This window comes from Dromaius novaehollandiae, chromosome 6 (genome assembly GCF_036370855.1).
Source record: "Dromaius novaehollandiae isolate bDroNov1 chromosome 6, bDroNov1.hap1, whole genome shotgun sequence".
Taxonomy (NCBI): domain Eukaryota; kingdom Metazoa; phylum Chordata; class Aves; order Casuariiformes; family Dromaiidae; genus Dromaius; species Dromaius novaehollandiae.
In genome coordinates, this window is record NC_088103.1 from 19643863 (window position 1) to 19661594 (window position 17732).

The 17732-nt window shown below is 41.1% G+C and overlaps 1 protein-coding gene across 15 annotated transcripts in view; it reads right to left on the reverse strand.

Annotated features, from left to right (window-relative positions):
• Positions 1 to 11: 11 nt before the first annotated feature.
• ZMIZ1 (zinc finger MIZ-type containing 1) overlaps positions 12 to 17732 on the reverse strand; it is a 354835-nt gene continuing 337114 nt past the window's right edge. For 14 of the 15 annotated variants that reach the window (XM_064513809.1, XM_064513810.1, XM_064513813.1 and 11 more), the window contains 3 exons: positions 14676 to 14839; positions 8553 to 8801; positions 12 to 4444 (listed from right to left, as the gene is read on the reverse strand). In XM_064513809.1, the coding sequence (XP_064369879.1) occupies positions 4337 to 4444; positions 8553 to 8801; positions 14676 to 14839 (521 nt within the window). In that variant the 3' untranslated portion in view covers positions 12 to 4336. The remainder of the gene's footprint in view (positions 4445 to 8552; positions 8802 to 14675; positions 14840 to 17732) is intronic. The other variant, XM_064513817.1, reaches the window with a different exon arrangement.

Here is a 17732-nt window from a genome sequence, read left to right on the forward strand (position 1 = left end):
AACACCTAATATACAGGTTTCATCTGAATACATATTTATTAGATAAATATTAGGTTGTCACATCATCTAACTACATACAGTTTTGCAAGACTAAAAATCACAATTATTTTTCTGACCAGTTTAAAGTATGAAATGATTGCATTGTACTGTACATACAATGTACAAACAAGGACAATGGCCATTTTTGCATGTTACTTCAGATTGTACTTTTTAAATTCTCCTCTGATCATGATATCAAAAATTGTACAAAGTATGAATTTGGTTACAATTTTTTTAATCCCCTTATTTTTCTTCATTATTTCTGTAGCACCCTAAAAATACACAGGTGATAGACTAGTACACGTAAGCTAAATATTACATGTAGATAAAACAAAATGAAAGATCAGAGTATATTACAGAAGTGAAAGTGAAACAAATGCTGAGACTTCACAAACGCTAACAAACAGGATTCATTTTCCACATAAGATGGAGCTTCAAGCTTTTTTTCCTGCGAAATAAAAACAATGCACATTCCAAGGAAAATGAATGCATTTCTGTTAACATGTCTCTATTTGTCATTTACATATGTACAGATGTCCCTTGAGTCTCCACTGCAGACATTGGCGTGTATCTGTCAGTCCTATAATAATGTCTTGGCAGCAGAACTGTAGATCTCTGTGGGTTCTTTCCCAGATGAGCTTCCATAGGGAAACAATTAAAAAGTAAACAAACAAAAAAGCAGAATAAAAATACTACTGGAATTTCATATAATAATTAAGCTTTAAAAGAAAATGACTGTGATTACCCTATTTGCTAGGTTTTTCCTCTAAACTTTAATACGGCAGTGAAAAGATAAAAAAAACCCCTAAATTTTAATTTAGAACTTTTTCAAACTGAATCCACTATACAGTACCTGATTTTAGGTGACAGAGTTTTAAAACCGTCTCAAAGGTTCAACCTTTGGGTGATGGATAAAAATCGTATTTTATCTCTAACTCCTGCTTAGAAACCAAACATTTCTATAAACTTAAAAACGTCAACCATGCACTTTAATTCTCAATTACTGTACGAAGCAGATATGAACACTGCTCCAAACATATTGTTAATATCTATGGGGTTTTTTTTTTCCCTTTATGCTTTCCAACAGGTACTTTTAAATGACACATTTTAAATACTACCAGTTAGCAAGTGGTCAGTCCTTAACATATCTGGTTTAAAACGCTAATGTTTTGTTTAAGAGAAAAATCATTTCAGGTGCCTAAATTAGCTGCTCAGGAAACAATGGAGGGTGGAACATTAAATAGACTCAATTACAAAAAAAATCTGAGCAGCCAGTTCCAACTAATAGTGAAAAATCATCTTTATTCCAAAACCTATGGCTTAAGAAACTCCCCCCCAAAACAAAAACACTCCCAAACTCTAAGGGCATAAAGTTCAGTTTATCATTAGCCACCCCTGCAAATGACTTCAATACCTTTACAAACAATGCAGCAAAAATACAAGGGAAAACTACTACAGTAAAATGGCTACAAAACACATCTGTAACTGAAGAACGGTCTTTCCTAGCAATCGTGTGATAGTAGAACCACACCACAACCATATTACCATGTATTATATCAAGGTATCTTTAATATTCTGCAGAGATCCTCTACAGGTTGTCAAGCCTACATAAGAAAAAAGACACTTCTAAGCAGAATAAAATATACTATATTGTTTCCCTCCCCCACCCACCAACACCCCGAAGTGTTAAAGTGCCCCAGCTTCAAAGCCTGGAACACCAGTATAGTGATATAAATATGGTACCTTATACACTTGCTGCTTGCCTTAGTGCATCTTTTCCTGTTCAGACAGCTGGTCCTAGGTGTTCTGCTGACTTGGGCAAATGAACAAAGTATCTGCCACAGCCAGCCCATAATCACCCACGCAGTCAACGAACATTGGTTGGTTAGTTGTTATTTTTGCCCCAGGCAATCACTTATTATTATGTTTGCATGACAGAACTGGGCCCTGATTGTCCAGGTACTGCCTGATATATCAATTCATCACAGAAATGGGTATGAAATTTGGGCTAATTTATCAAAAGAAAATGGGTGTGGAAAAAAAAGAAAAAACCTCCCTTATTCTGTTAAAGAACCCTCAAATTTTCTTTTTTAAAAAAGGACCCATATTTTTCTTCAGACAAGGTATTTAAAAACACCAGCAAAAGTATAACCAGATCATGAAAATGTTGAATATTATCAAAGACAATACTAAAATATTCACAGAGATATTTACAATAGCAATTCTTAAAATAATTGATTTTGCATAATGAACAGCGCCTTTCTTAAAAAAACTTGAAACAGGAAAAATATAAGTGTGGGACCATCTCTACATAATATGTTTGACAGATTCAACACTCCTACTGGAAAATAAAAGAACTAAACCGCCATTTCCTTTAATATCTACAGCAAGGTGCTGCTGACTAGCATATATATATCACGACGCATGTACAGCAGTAGGTGGAAACGTTAACAAAAAAAAGCAAAATAAAACAAAAACTGCAAAGAATTTACAAAAATGACTTTGGTGAGGAAAGCAAATCCAGAGTTGTAAGCACATAGCATGCCATTTACAGCATTGCAAACTAAACACAGAGGGCTAAGAAACTATCTAGTCAAACAGACAGGAACAAACAAAATTTCGTCTGGCACTTAAGTTTAAAACATATTGTTGCGAGCAAGTAAGGGATATTTGATTGGAGTTGGGAAGAGGAAAGGAGTAGGGTCAAATTTGCTTTAGTAACAAAAAGAAACTAAAACAATAACTGTACAGTGGGCAAAAGCTGAAATGTTGCACCACAAGGGCAAAGTTGGCACACATGCACTTCTTACACAGCTACTGTACATAATTTATAAGAGAGAGAGAGACAGAGAGAGAGAGACGAAGAGCACAGAAATGGGCACAGAAGCAATAGGAAGCTCATGCAGGAGAAGCAACCACACGAGAAGCACAGATCACAGGGGCAAGACGGTGACTGTGGCATCAGGGTCTCTTGAGGGCAGCAGCAATCTACCAACAATTACTTATTCTCCCCATGCCCATTCCTTCCTGAGAAGGATCTCATCCTGGCAGCTAAAGTTAAAAAGAAAAAAAAAGAAAAAAAAAAAGAAAAAAAGGAGGAGAAAAGAAAAAGCCTGGATTATTTGTAACAGTCGTGAAAATAGAACATAAAGCAAAACAAGAAAGAAGCTGTAAGATGTCTGTCCGATTTCAATGCCCCTTTTCAATCTGATTATTAAAAATAATTATGCAGATACTCTCCCCCCCATCCTGCAATGATTCCCTGTCTGCCTTCAACCCAGCTTGTCTTACTCTGGATTGCAGTACAAAGAATGAGACAAACACTGAGGGAACCGAAAGCTGAAGATGATAATTGAGAGTATTTTGGTTTGTATTCCCCCCTCCCTCTCTTTTCCATTTTGTATGGAATACATGGCAAAAAGATCTATTACAACAATCTCAACAGTTGGGTGTTAATGCAGCCGTGAATGGTACCGATTTGAAACCAAACCCACAAAAAAGAACTAAAAGCTGAAAGTATTTTTTATTTTTCCTCAATCTGTGTGTTTGAATAGAGGAATCCTTTGCAAAGAGGTGTCTAAGATTCCTGCACTTTTATAAATACAAACACACTTGGCTGCAGCCCGGAGATTCTCAGGACTCCATTACTGAAGACATACTAGCTAACTGCTGTCCCCCTCTGATGAGCTTGTATTTCTTCCCCTATCTCTGCCACTTTACTGTACGATTTGTGCTTTTTGGAGTTTTAAATGGGTTTTGATTTTCTTTTTTTTGTGTGTGACCAGGACAATTACTCCAACACAAACCTGTGGTTGGAGGGGGGTAGAGGGCAAGTGGGGTGGGGAGATACAGTTTCAAAAAAAATGGAAGAACACGCGTTGGAAGGACATTCTGAGACTGGTCAATTAAAGACAGGTCCATTTTGTTGCCTTTTCTTCCCTTGCCAAGATTTGTTTTTGCCAAGATACTTCACACTATGTTTATCACAGAACTCTCTCTCTATAGGATGAACAACAAATGGGGTTTCCAATAGCTGCACAATTGTCTATGCTTCGTTGTGATGTGTAGCACGGCAGACTCTGAGATTACTGCATTTTTTTGTATTTTTTTCTCCCGTCACTTTCACAGTCTGTGAAGCTGACAAAAGCAGTTCTGAGATGAAGAAAGCAGGGAGTGCACCATTGGATCAAGTTGTGAGGTTTTTTTTCTTCTTTTGTGGAAAAGGAGTGTTAAGATTCCTCGCTGTGCAGCCACACACGTGTGAACAAGTGAAAGGGATGGGGGAATACATATGGTTTCAGTTGTTCTCAAAGAGAGACAGAAGGTCATCATTGCTATTGCTTGGCAAATCAGGAGGATCCAGGTACGAAAGCAGCTCATCTGGATTTGTGAGTTCTGGAAGCAGCTATAAAATATAAAGATAAAAGGAAAATTACAGATAACAGAAATACCATGTTGAAAAAAGGGATTAAATAGTGCGCATTCCTGGAAACTTGCTTTCATATGTATATATCTGAATAAATCAGAAGACAGTGACACAAACCTAACACCCTAAAATGATACAGTATCTACTTCAGTGGGAAAGTCTGTGTAACTCCTTTTTTAAGCTATGAGTTACATTATCATCTCAGTTAGGATTTCTTAATCAACCTCCCCATCATAAAGTTCATCAATAAACAGAGTATATTTCCTCACTAGTGCCGCTGGCAAAGACTTCTTGATATATGCTAGTTATATTTGTTAGTTTCATATAAAACACTGAATAAAAACTTCAAACATGCAGTTTGAGTAAGATGTATTTGAGCTTTAAAGTAGATCAAAGACAGCTGGTGTACGTGACTCGCGCATGGTAGCATCACCTGTGATGACCACTTCAAGCCTGCACTGCTACGGAAAGAGGCAGCCCTGCCCCTTCCTCACCCATCAAGCCGCCCAGTATCACCCTCTGACCCCTCCTGCGCTCACGTAAGCTCTGGGGCAGGGAATGGGATCAGGGAACTCAGCTAGGGTTAAAACCAACCCAGTAAAACAAGAGAGGGAAATGAGCAAAAAACAGTGTGGAGGAGTACAGGGAAAGGAGTGACAAAGCAGGTGGACGAGTCCTTTCTCTTTCTGTGACAGTGATGGCTTACAGTGCTCGGAAGTGCTCACTGACTACAGCATTACATGCAATTTAAGACATTTTAGAGGGTGAGGGGTGTAACACCCCTCAACAGAAGATGCACTAGCTAATCTCCACAGTGTTTGGAAGTATCAAAAGGAATAGTCTTTATTCATATTTTTACTAACACTGTGTTTCAAACAGAAAATGTTATTTCCAAACATTGCTCAGATTCTTTTTGATCTGACAGGTAACAAGCAAATCCTAACTACTGCGTGTTGTAACAGCACATGTTTTTCAGTTTATTCTGCATCTCACCATGCCCTGGGGTAAAAAGCAAAAGTGTCATATTTAAAAAATGGCAGGGAAGAGTTTGTAATAAGCTCCCTTTACATCCAGTGTTCTCTTAAGGCCAAGACAGAAAATATGGACTGCTTTAATAAATGCAATAGTACCTACAAGAAATTCACTTCAGTTGTTCTATGGTTTCAAATACTATAAAACTAGAAGCTTGACTGCATCACATGTAGCATGCTAGTATTATATTTATATCCTTCTATTACTCCTGTGCAAATGCAGCTTCATCTTTTAATGTTAAATGAGCATATTTTTAAATAAGCTAAACATGAAATGCAAAAAGAAGTTTATTACTTCTTAAGCATTTTTTTAAAATGTGATGTCAAGTTTACATAAGCTGAATCTCACAGAGGATTTTTTTCTCAAAACACTTCCATCTTTTATTCAAAAACATACATGAAAGGCAAAAATGCCACTGTTATAGTACTAGACTAAAGATACGGGGCATTTAAATGCACGTGTTTCATCTGCTATCATAACTTTTTATGACTACCTAGTACAGAATCCCATAAGAAAACTGTGGCCCCAATGAACAACACATAGAAAGCAAAAATGGCTCAATTTGTCACAGAGATTTCACAATTCAATTAATTCTTAAAAAGTAACATAATATCTCTGAGACTCATTCTTGTATGCAAGGGATCTTTCCTAGAAAGGTGAAAAGTTTTAAACAATATGCTCAATATCCCTCAAGATGAAGTTATCTAAGTTTTGAAGAAGCAATAGCAAAAATTCAAGATTAAAGTGTTTCCAAAACCTGTAATGAAGTCGTATCTAATTTTTACTAGTCAGTGGATATTTTGCCACAGTACTAGAGTGGAGAGGGGGAGAAGATGAGAAGGGGGAAGGAGAGGACTGAGGGTGGCGCTTCTGAAAATTAGCAGGGACTTTCTGGATGCTGGTGTGTTTCTGGACCTCTGGATACACCAGGGTTGCACAACACGTGGTCCCCAGAGCCACCTGCCCAGCCAACCTGTGAGCCAAGGGACACGCAGGCTCCGCAGCTTTCTTGGTGGCTGCAGGAGCGGGAACATCTGCTGCATCCAGCCTCCCCATGGATCAGAAGGGCCAGAGGGCCCATCCTCTCTTTTGCCCAGCTGACTGAGAAAACAGTGCTCGCAAAGAAGTGCATTTGGATGGAGCTGAGGCCATGGTGTGGGAGCAGAAGGAAGAGACACAGAGGAGAACAAGGGTGCTGCTGTCGGGAAGGCAGCCGCTGCAGGAAGGTACTAGGGCTTGGGGGCAGACTTTGGAGAATGCACCTGGTGTCCCTAAACCAAACACTTCAATACTTTAATGGCCTACATGGTCATCTGAGTCTTGTACCTCTGCTGTGTAAACACAAGAACAGATTATCTGTATAAGGTACACCTTTTTTACCCAGGTTAAACCTTGGAGTGTGTTGCACTGAGGTGGTAAGGAATGAGCATGGCTGTGCTCAGCAGGGAGCAGACCACGGCCGGTGGACGCTCGTGGTACCTTCCACAGCTTGTGTTTAGTCCACAGATTATGCTGCACGGTAATTTATTCAGCCTAGCTCCACAACACAGCCATTAAAGGTTAAACCCATTAAAATAAGTCATCCGATCATGGTTGAGCTTCAAAGAACTCTACCCCCCGCCTTCTACAGCGCTGGCCTTCTCATTCAGCTAAGACAATTCTAGTCTCCTATTAAGAATCCTGCACGACTCTATTACTGATAACCACTGTGCTGTGATAAAATGTGCAGGTTTTTCTACTTGCTTTTCACCAAAGAGTAAGTGCCTGACCCATAACAGCATACTTCCTGTTACTTAAATATTTGAAGAGAAAACGACATTTTTATTTGACCTATTAATATTATTCATATAGGTTCCTTAGGGGTTCAGACCTCTAATTGCCCCATGACCTGAAGTCCCCAAAGGATTTCCAAGTGATGCTGTTGTGTGAAACAGCAGCAGAGCCTGGTTCATTTAGGAGTCGCTCCACCTAGAACATATCACAGGAATTGGAGCATCCATCTCTCCCCCTTCCTCCTTTCCCTTCCCTCTGGGAGCCTATGTAAGGGCACAGCGCTACTTTGCGACAGGGAACATGTAAGTATACAACAACAGTAAATACAGATATAAATCCGAGGCACAAAGGTGAACATTCCTTTAAGAAAATTATATTGTGCAACAGACTTTGGAACAGACAGCAGATACGAATACGGGAACACATGACTCAAAACAAAAATCCAGCCCTAGCGCTAAGAAATTTAAATGCAGCGGTATACTTGGTTAACCAGAAGGATTCCTCAAGACAGTTCATTTCCGGCACTAGTGAATGGACAGTCAGAGAGAGATTACTTTTGGCCTTAACCTAGGAAATTGATTTATCTTCATTTAGTCATAAGCTGTCTTAAATACTGACTCAGGAGGTAAAAGACATTGTCACTGGTTATCTTCCTGTTGGGAATACCTAGCCAGCAGTTCTGCATCTCGGCAGGAAGGATTTTTGCTGCTGAGCTAGCAGCACGTGTGCGCGCCGAGCAGCACAGCCCCGCGACAGCCCCAGGGAGGACGGGGCGGTGCAGCACGCTGCGGGCACCGGCACGGACCCCTGCTCCCTAGGGCAGCGGGGCAGCCGCGGGGCTGGCACGTGCCTCGCTCAGGGCGCTGCAGTCCACAGGCTGACCACAGCACCGGTTCTTCCTCTGGTTCAGGCACCGTGATGACTTCAAGGTCGAGACTTTAACACACAGGACTGATTCCCTGTCCGACGATGAGGGTGACAAGGGGGAGTGGGAGAAACCCCCCCCCAGATCCGGTGCCTAGATTGCTGTCCTAAGAAACGCCTGCCTTCACGCTAGAGAGAGGATATGGCTTGCATGTCATGCAGCTGCTTCAAACAGAAAGGTTTCACAGCAAGCCAGGAGCGCCCGGTCACCTCAGCTGCAGCGGCTACACCTAGGCACCAAAGCATGAAACGATGGCATGTGCGGAGCGAGCGGCCCCCGGCCCCGCTCCCCCCGCCCTCCCGCCGCGGTGGGAAGCGCACGCTACGGCAGGCAGATGACAGTATGACACAGACTTACATCCAGCGAGGGCTCCGGCATGTCAGGTGCTCCCTGTCCACCAGCCTGACCCTCTAAGGCTGAGGAGGGATTAAAGGTCAGGTCACTGTGTGGATGGTTGCTAGAAGCGGCCGGGGGCGGCTGCCGGGACTGCTGTGCAGGAGGCCCGCTGTGATGTAATGGCTGCCCTGACTGGCTGCTGGGGTGAGGGACGTGCAAACCTTGCTGCATGGAACTATGGGACTGATCAGTGCTGCCAGGATGAGGGATCTGCGGAGGAGGAAAAAAGCAGGAAAAGAAAGTGAGGCCACAAGGTACAGTGCTCGAGGTGCCTGACGCTGTAACTGCATGTTAAAAAAGAAATAAATTAAATAAATCGAAAAAGAAAACAAAAAAAAAAAAGCGCAACTGGAAACAAAAACTCCATATCCCAATGCCAGAGGAAACGTTTCGGCTTTTTAAAGGTTATCTGCAATGGGAGATAAACACGCTGGATTTGTGCTGGTGCTTTGCTTCAGTGTGATGTGGGAAACTGCGCTTAAAGATGCAAAATAACAAACCCCAAAGAGGGGAGCAGGCTTACAGTGCTGTTGGACATTAGCGAGGCAGCTGCTTTTTCCCTGAAAAATTCCATGAACGACTGGAGAATTTGCAGAATAAGGATCCCTGTGCCAGGAAGCTGATTCACGGAGAAAATTCGGGATTTCTGCCCGGACTCCCTCTTGGGCAGCTTTCCTGCCGCTGCAGCCCGGGCTTGTTTCAGACCATTACAAACATCTGGCAAACACCACCCCCTCCCCCTTTTTGGGTGTGAACGTAACATCTCTTGTGAGGGTGGAAGATTTTCTTAGCTGATATCTGTGGGTTCAGATGACAGAAAATAATCAAGTTGCCCCAGTTAGGGAGCTGCCCACCCATCAGCAAAGCTGCCAGAGGCGACGGTGTACCTGCCGGCCCCCCGCCTGACTGCAAAGCGAAACGTGCTAGCTTAAACTGGGCAAAGACTGCATAACAGAATGCACTTCTATTTTGCATTCATAGCTGGATAAGCCAAGCTCTCTAGCAAAAACACATGAGGTTAGACTTGGTATTTTTTATGTTTTCTGTGGGGAGTAAACCACCAAACCAAATACATCCTCCAAAGCCTATTACTGAAGGAAGAGGGGGAAAATCTTTCTCACATTACAGAGAAGCAACAAAAATGCACAAGCCCAATTCTTCCTTCTGCTACATGTCACCTCTCGTGCTGGTGCGTTCTTTGGAATTAGACTTTGGTGCCATCAGAAAGAAGTATATGAACTTTTTAGAATCAGTTGTCTCATGTTAATTGGGTATATGGAGGAGCAACAAATGTAAACATTTTTTGAGAAATGCTACATATTGCCACAAAGTGGAGCTGAAATAAAAGAACAGATACATACAACAACAGCATGAAATTCATCCAGCCAAGCCAACAGAAACCAGCAAAATGCTATGTCAGCATTGACCCTTTCATATCACAGCAAATTGCAAGGTTATTTTAATCTTAATCTTCCATTTTGGCAAGTAAAAGGGAGGTTATTACAAAGCTTAATTAAAATGTTTCCACAAAATTAAAAAAAACAAATCACAGAAACAGGCATTTAAAAAAGATCACCTCTCCACACTTCTGAAAACTGAATATTGATACACTGGGACACTCATTCTCAACTATATGGAGGTCCTTTGCAATAGTGTGGTAGAACGAAGGCCGGTGAAAACAAGCAGGATTCTATCTTTAACAGTGTACTCAGGCCTCTTTCCCATGGGAGAGTTTGAAAGAACTGTTAAAGGTACTGATACACTATTCCCTCCATCACGGTCACAGTTTCACTACTTGAAAGGTATTATATAACATCACTGTTGTTACCTTAGGGGAAACTTGTACAAAATCTGCCCATAAACCACACCTTAATGTAAATGAATCTGCAGCCTAGAAACTTTGCAAATACGCAAGTCAAAGTGGATGATTAGTTTACGTTTGTCCAAACTCTTTTCCTGTACTGTTTCCTTCTCTGTTCATTGAGGACATGTGCAACAAAGTGTGGAAATTAAGAAGGCTTAATAATAACAAAAAGTAATAAGCATTTAAGACAGTGTTGATAAAGCAGGAAAAGAGTTTCCAAAAAAACAGAACAGGATTATCTCAGAAAGTCTCGATTTATCCCCAAATATACAAAGCACGAGTCATATTGGCATGTTTATAAAAAATAATTATTTAAACCAAGAGGCAGTCATATGTTCTCAGACATACTTCAGAGCAGATAAACAGGTTAGAAATTTTATATAGAGAGTGTATATATATGTATAAATAAAAAAATATAAAAAATATGTGTGTATATATATATAGATATATATATAGTCAGGCAGGCAGTATCTTGCGCCCTGGAATAACTGCTGGATATTGTTCGTTATAATACTGCGGGATATCATAATCTTAAACAGTCATTGCAGGTTCTAAGTCCATCCTACTTACTATACTATTCATCCAAGACCATACACTCCACCAGTCCATCTGTGAGAAAGCAAAATGCTCATGACTTTAACATTTTTTCTATTTATATTCAGCTAACTGACAGTAAGTTCACAGCGGTACAGAAACATACAATCTGGGCATCTTCAGCTTATGTCTGTAACTCCCATCCTTTTTTTATAAAAACACTAACCCACGTTATGAATGCAAAGTCTAATAAAGCTGCCTTTGTTTATATAGCACAGTAATTCCAGAGATTTTTTTTAACAGCGTAAACTTTGGCACTCTTAACACATTTACAGTCTGTAAAAGAAAAGTTTATAGCAGAAGCAACTATATCTCCAGTTTAACAGCACAAACCAACACGACTCTTTGTAAGGCTAAGAGTGACTTGTAGGAGTGCTGAGATGGATCCCTGTAGAGCAAGGGGACTTGCCAGCTGCAGAACAATATTCCTTTGATCTCAGAAGAAAGTTGATAGTGGAAAAAAGATCAGCAGGTTAAGTCAATTGTTTATATCTCACTTCACTATTGAGGTTACAGTTTTACCGACTCTGCAAGCCGTGCTGGCCGGCAGGACCCGTGAAAGAGGCTGTCCTGCCCCGCCGCCATTCTCAGCCACGTGTTCCCATCCGTGCCTTTGTCATCAGGCGCACTCTTGCAGATGTGCAGTAAACTGAACTGGGGAACCGATATGGATCAAAGCTAAACATTTTTTTTGTTCGTTGGATTAGTTTTCAACCACATCAGTACCCTGATCCAGATCACTTCATGGCTGCAATAACACTTGTGTTGGTGTAGAAGAGAGGAAAAGTGAAAATAACAACAAGGGTGATGACATCTTTTTACAGCAGTACCAGCTCATACCAGCTTAAAGTGTATATGAAACTATGGCCTGACCATCCAATGCTCAGTCATGTACCACCTCTCACATTCTCTTTAATGATAAGCTAGAGATACCTCTGAATTCACCTTCCCCTAAAACTTGTTTGCAATTTCTGAATATAAGAATGATGCAATTGTGGCAGCTATCTTGTAGCACTCTTCCACTGACATAGAAGCATCTGTTCTGTAGTTCTCAAAACACTTTACACTGGGGGAGGAGGTTCTCTTCTAGCCACATGTCAGATCTTGAATTTTTCTTCTTCCTACAGGAGTGGAGCACCAGTGCTGACAGAAGATCGTGCCAACAACCTAGTCCCTGTCACCAGCCCTACCTACGTCTGACAAACGCACCTGCATCTCCTGGAGTGACCTACAGAGCATGTCTGGGGTGATCAACTCTCTCTGTCTACCTCTGTGTGAAGGCCACCACATAAATCTTCATAATGGGAAAATTAGCAATTTCCTCAGCAGCATTCAGCACCAGTCAGGTTCAGTTAGAGACAGGCCACTGGTCTAAACAGATCAAACGTCTGATCCTGACTGACCCTATAAACATGAAATGGTCAAAACAAACAGTAGATGAAAACAAAATACACCTTAAATGCAGAGAGACAGAAAAGCAGTCAGAGCACAGCCAATCTCTTAAAATTATAGTTCAACTAGGCAGTATGATTTATAGTTATTTTAATATAAAGATGCCTGTCTGAAGACATTCAGTTACGCAATTTAAGAAATGTGTTAAAGTCACGCATTTCTCAAAAAGCAGTAATTTTAAAGCTGAGTTTCCTAAGTGTCTGCTACAGGAAGCTTATTTTTTGAGGAAGAAGAAAGGAAGAAGGTAAAAAGGAAAGAGGAAAGCAGAGACTTTATGGTACTGAAATAGCTAGTTAAAGCACTAACAGTCCTTCAAATGCACCCTAAAGACTTTCTGGCCACATTCACAAGGTCAGTCCAATTCCTCTGTGGTAACGGACCTGGACACTGATCCTTAGTAGAGAAAATTAACCATCGACATAAACTAGGTGGAGGCTGCTTTAGTGATACTTGCCTTTCCCAAAGAATATACCTTGCATATCATGGTAGATGAGGGCAAAGAAGTGAGGCAAAGGTTTACTTCAATTGCCAGCTATCATAAGCAAGTATCAGATCTACTACAGACTGGCCCAGGGAACCAAAAATCTATTAATGTTTGCCCCAGCATCCCCTTACAGTTCTGCAACACATAGAGCCTTGAGAAACTTTTGCCCTTGTTATTATCTGTAAGCGGTATAATTTACAAAAAGCCACAAGTTCTTCACTTTCATTTTCAACCACTTCAGAAATTTCACCAGGCTAACTACACTAGCAAAGGTATAGTAGTTAACGCTGATGAAGTCAATTGGTAACCCTGCCTTAGGACTTTTTTTTAAAGTGTGTTTTGTAAAGGGAGGCAAAGAAGAATTCCCCGTGGCTTTGATTCAAAGGAAAGCAGCTTTGCATGGATGGTGCAGGTTGGTAGCAATTCCCCTCACTTCTATATTCTAACACTCTACGGTTGGTTCTGATGCAGATAATTCAGACTGCTCATTAGGCTGGGTATGTGGAATTTGCCAAAGTAAAACTAAGCATACGGCATGTTTGTACTGTTGTTTATTAGCCTGTAATGTGGTAAAGTCATTATGGTTTCTGGACTCTTCCTCTGCAGACAGTCTTCTGTTACTTGGGATCTCTCCAAGGTATTCTAAGAACTCCCTCTCTGCTCCCCTCCTATTTCTCACCATCCTTCTTGGAAAACCCACTGCCAGCTAGAAGAGACATTGACGGAGTAGGCTTGTGCTAAGCATCTGCTACCACATTTCCTCATTACATTCTGAAATTGTACTTTCTAGTACTCACTAAAGACATGGCACAGATGACTTGTCAAGTTAAACATCCTTCCTGTGCAGTAACAGCACACTATAGAGCCCCTTCTCTGTAACTTAAATGAATATAAAAGGATATAATCACACACATGCACACACCACACACAAAGTTAAAACAGATGACTAGCCAAGCCGAAGAACTAAATGCTGCTGGTAGCTTTTCTATTGCCTTAGTTGCTGCAGTACTGTATTTTCTAGATATAAAATTCTGTATATAAAACTCGGTGCTCTGAGCAAGCTGCCTTTCCAACGCGCAATTCTGCCTCTCCATCTAAGATCTGAGGAGCCTCCATTTTTCAATCACCTACACTCTCAGAGCAGGGGCAGCATCTCTCCTAGAATGCCACAGGCTTGTCCTGTTCCCAACAGCTTAAAGGTGCCTGTAACTCTGCCTGGGTAGAATTCCTCCTCAAAATGTTTTGATGCAAATGTTGCCCTAAGGAACAAAGCCAGGCAAGATACTGTCCCTGCTTTGAAGTCAGTTAATGTCTTGCTATAACAAGCTCTCTGTTGCGGATGGATGTTCACAGACCCTGCTGGTCTCCAGAATGACGTCTAGTTTTTTTTAGGTGTCAGAGCAAAGCACAATGATTAACACAAGAGCCACAGAGCCAGGTTGTCTCCTTCAGATAAACAAGCTTAAATGACAATTCAAAATCATCAGAAATGCTTCTCTGCAAGCTCCAAAATGCCAGAAACTGAAAATGGCATCTCTAACTCTCTTTCTCAGGGACTACTCTATTTCAAGAAATGCCGAAGTCAGGAATCCACAGAAGGTAAGAGCAATTCACAAGCAAGGTCCTCTAGTCTGGCAAGTGCTCTCTACCCCCACAAAGAAAAATCGACATCCGCGGTACCGTTACTTACAGATTCCTGCATGGGGTGACTGAGAGGTTTGTCAAGAGTTGCCATGCTGCTTGGCATGTCTGGGGGATGTGACAGCTGTGGCCCATGCATGAAGTCATTCATAGATGTTCCACCAGGATTCCCATGCGGAAAATCAAAATTGCCATGACCTTGATAACTGTTGCCTAAAAGAGAAACAGACATTGCTGTGAAAGAAACCCTTCGTTTCCTGACATTGATCTCTCAGAGTATCTTTTAAGAACCGTGCAGCACGGCAGCCTCCCTGCACAGCACGCCGGGCTGACCTGAACGCTGAACATGACAACATGGCACTCTGCTGCTAGAGCGAGCTGGAGGAAGAGGGAGGAAAACATGGCACTTAGCTTTCAAATACTGGCTACTGTCAAGACTACAAGGAATCCCTCATAGTAATTCATGTACATTATGTAACTGCTTGAACACTGCTGTCATTTTGAAAAACTACTGAGTCACCACATTAACTTAAACGAGATGAGAAATCAAAGGGATATTAAATGCTATAGAGCATTTGCATCTGGAGGTGTCTCAGTGCAAGCATGACTGGCTGCCCAAGTCCAAAATTATACATAGGGCACCTGTATTTCTTTTATATACACTTCCATACACTCGGTAGCTTTGTAGAATTGCTTCAGTTCCTGATGAAGCTAATTGACAGATCAGGAAGTTGCCACAGTACTAGTTCATAGCACAGCGTCTGTTTTACCTCCTCCTCTTCAGTATAAACATGCAGCTTCCATTTAGATAATGCAGAGGAGGTCTTCCTGCCTAATTGGGGTCTGTGATGTGATTCTCCTCGTTCTCACAAAACTTAACAAAATTCGCTTGGCTGTCTGGAAATAGTATGCTGACGGTCCCCTATAGAAAACACATCCATTCCTCTGATTTTCAGTGTTACAAACTCACTGCCTGTAGCGAGTGTTTCAGAATGTGGATACACAAATTCCTAAAAGAAAATTAGTGAATTTATGAAACCTACCTAACTTCAGTCTGAGACCAAAGCACCAAAATTCTATGCCAATTCGGAATAAATGATCTGGATTAAACCCGCAAACATTTACTATTTAGTAACAGGTCTGGAGTCCTCCACTTATCTTCTGGACAAGTACTGTGTGAACCCAATCAGTATGTTTTTGATCCTTACCACCTCAGCCCCGCGAGCTTCGCCTTAATTCTAAAGCAAGCATATATCACAGTACAGGGAATTTTCTCTCCATATTCTTTTCTGATCAGGTCCCTCTGTTAACACTTCCAACTGAGAGGCCAATTCTGGTGGTTTATTTGGTATGAACAGTAAAAATTGAAATGAAGGCACTGAGTCTTCATATAAGCCACTGAATTGGATGATATTATGCTCTGAAATAATAGAATAGCTTTGGAGTTTGCATGGAGAGCCTGCAGTTTGTCAGCTGAAGTAGAACAGCTTTAAATGTTCAAGTCAAGAAGGGACTTTGTCAAACTGAAGTATCTGCATCATTTACTTTTCAGCACAGCTCATTTTAAGTAGAAGTCTAATCTCAGAGGAATAGAAGTCATTAGCCATGTAAGAGTATTTCTCAAAGACGTCAGGACTTTGATCTATCATGTAAATACTGTAGAGCCTTCCTAATTCTCACTTTGTTAATCTGCAAATGGATGAGTCTCACAGAACGTAACTGATCCTGGGAAAGACTTAATAGCAGCGTGCTGGAGTAAAGTCTTCTAGTACTAAGTATTTGTTTTATTTACAAATTATACTTTTGTATGCTTACTGCTACATTCAAATAAACAAACATAAACCACGCATGTCAAGGCAGTAGTAATAATAATAAATTTGTTCTAGAGTGCGTTTAATCAGAGGACGTTACATAATTCTAAATACTAAGTTTCATTGCATGTCTTGGTGGAGAACAAAGATACAAGCAGTATGCCCAGGGAGCTACAGTCAGTCAGAACCATGCCCTGCTCTGGGACCAGAGCTGTGCCAAGCGCTGAGAGACAGACCTGTAAAGACATTTAGGATAATCTAGTGCCCTGTGGTGATATGCCTGTGGCAGGAGAGGGAGAGCAGTGTGGGTTTCACCTGGCATTGATGAGTCGGGGCTCCAGGAAGCAATGACTGCCTCTGCCGCTGGACCTACAGGGGAGGCTGGGAAATAACAGTCTGGGCAGCAATTGTTAAACAACTCCTAAGCCCCAATTTACATGACTACTGTGTCCTCTCCTGAGTAAAAGGCACGGAAAGATGACAAAGAATAGATGGCTCTGTTCTCATGTTCTGACTGCACTTCACTCCTACTAAACGAGTGAGAAATTTGTGATTCAGTGCTCTTGGCTTTGTTATAGTAATCATTCATCTGTTTGAAAACCTAAAAAGTTTTATCATCTGTCATCAGTTTTGCAGTCATTGGAGTAAATTAACCATATTTTGCATGCAATCTATATTTTTCTTCAAACGCCTGCAAAAAGCACATATATCACCTTGTAATCAATTTGGGGATTCTGATGGTGTGAACAGTTGGTCTCTTCTCAGAGCTGAACTGAGTCATATCACATTACTTGCAAAAGGAACAGTCTCTGGTTTCATCTCTTCAGAATTGTCACTGTAATTTAGTTATTCACAATATACCAGTCATTTCAAAAGGTATTTCCACTGTCTGTATTTAGTTCAATGTTTCCCAGACTGGGAACACATGGCAGAGGAACTCAAAAGTCATTTTGCAATGCAAAGGTGTTAACAAAGCACTGAAGGGCTCTTAAAAAGTCATCCACATTCTGAGTGGCCTACAATAACTCCTAATGTCACCACCTGGCCACTGGTGAAGCTCAATGGCCCAAGTAAGAGGGCTAAAAGGTCAGGTTTTCTACTTTGTAACCACTGTAGTACCAGGAGCCATCACTTGAATCAGAGGGGAACAGAAGGAAAACGGACAGAAAAGAATGAGGAAAGATGTATACTGTGGCAGACCACGAATACGTAACGTAACATATAACGTCTATTGATTTGGGGGCTGCATAGCAATAAATATGACAATCATCAATTTACTTATTAAAAGACATTTT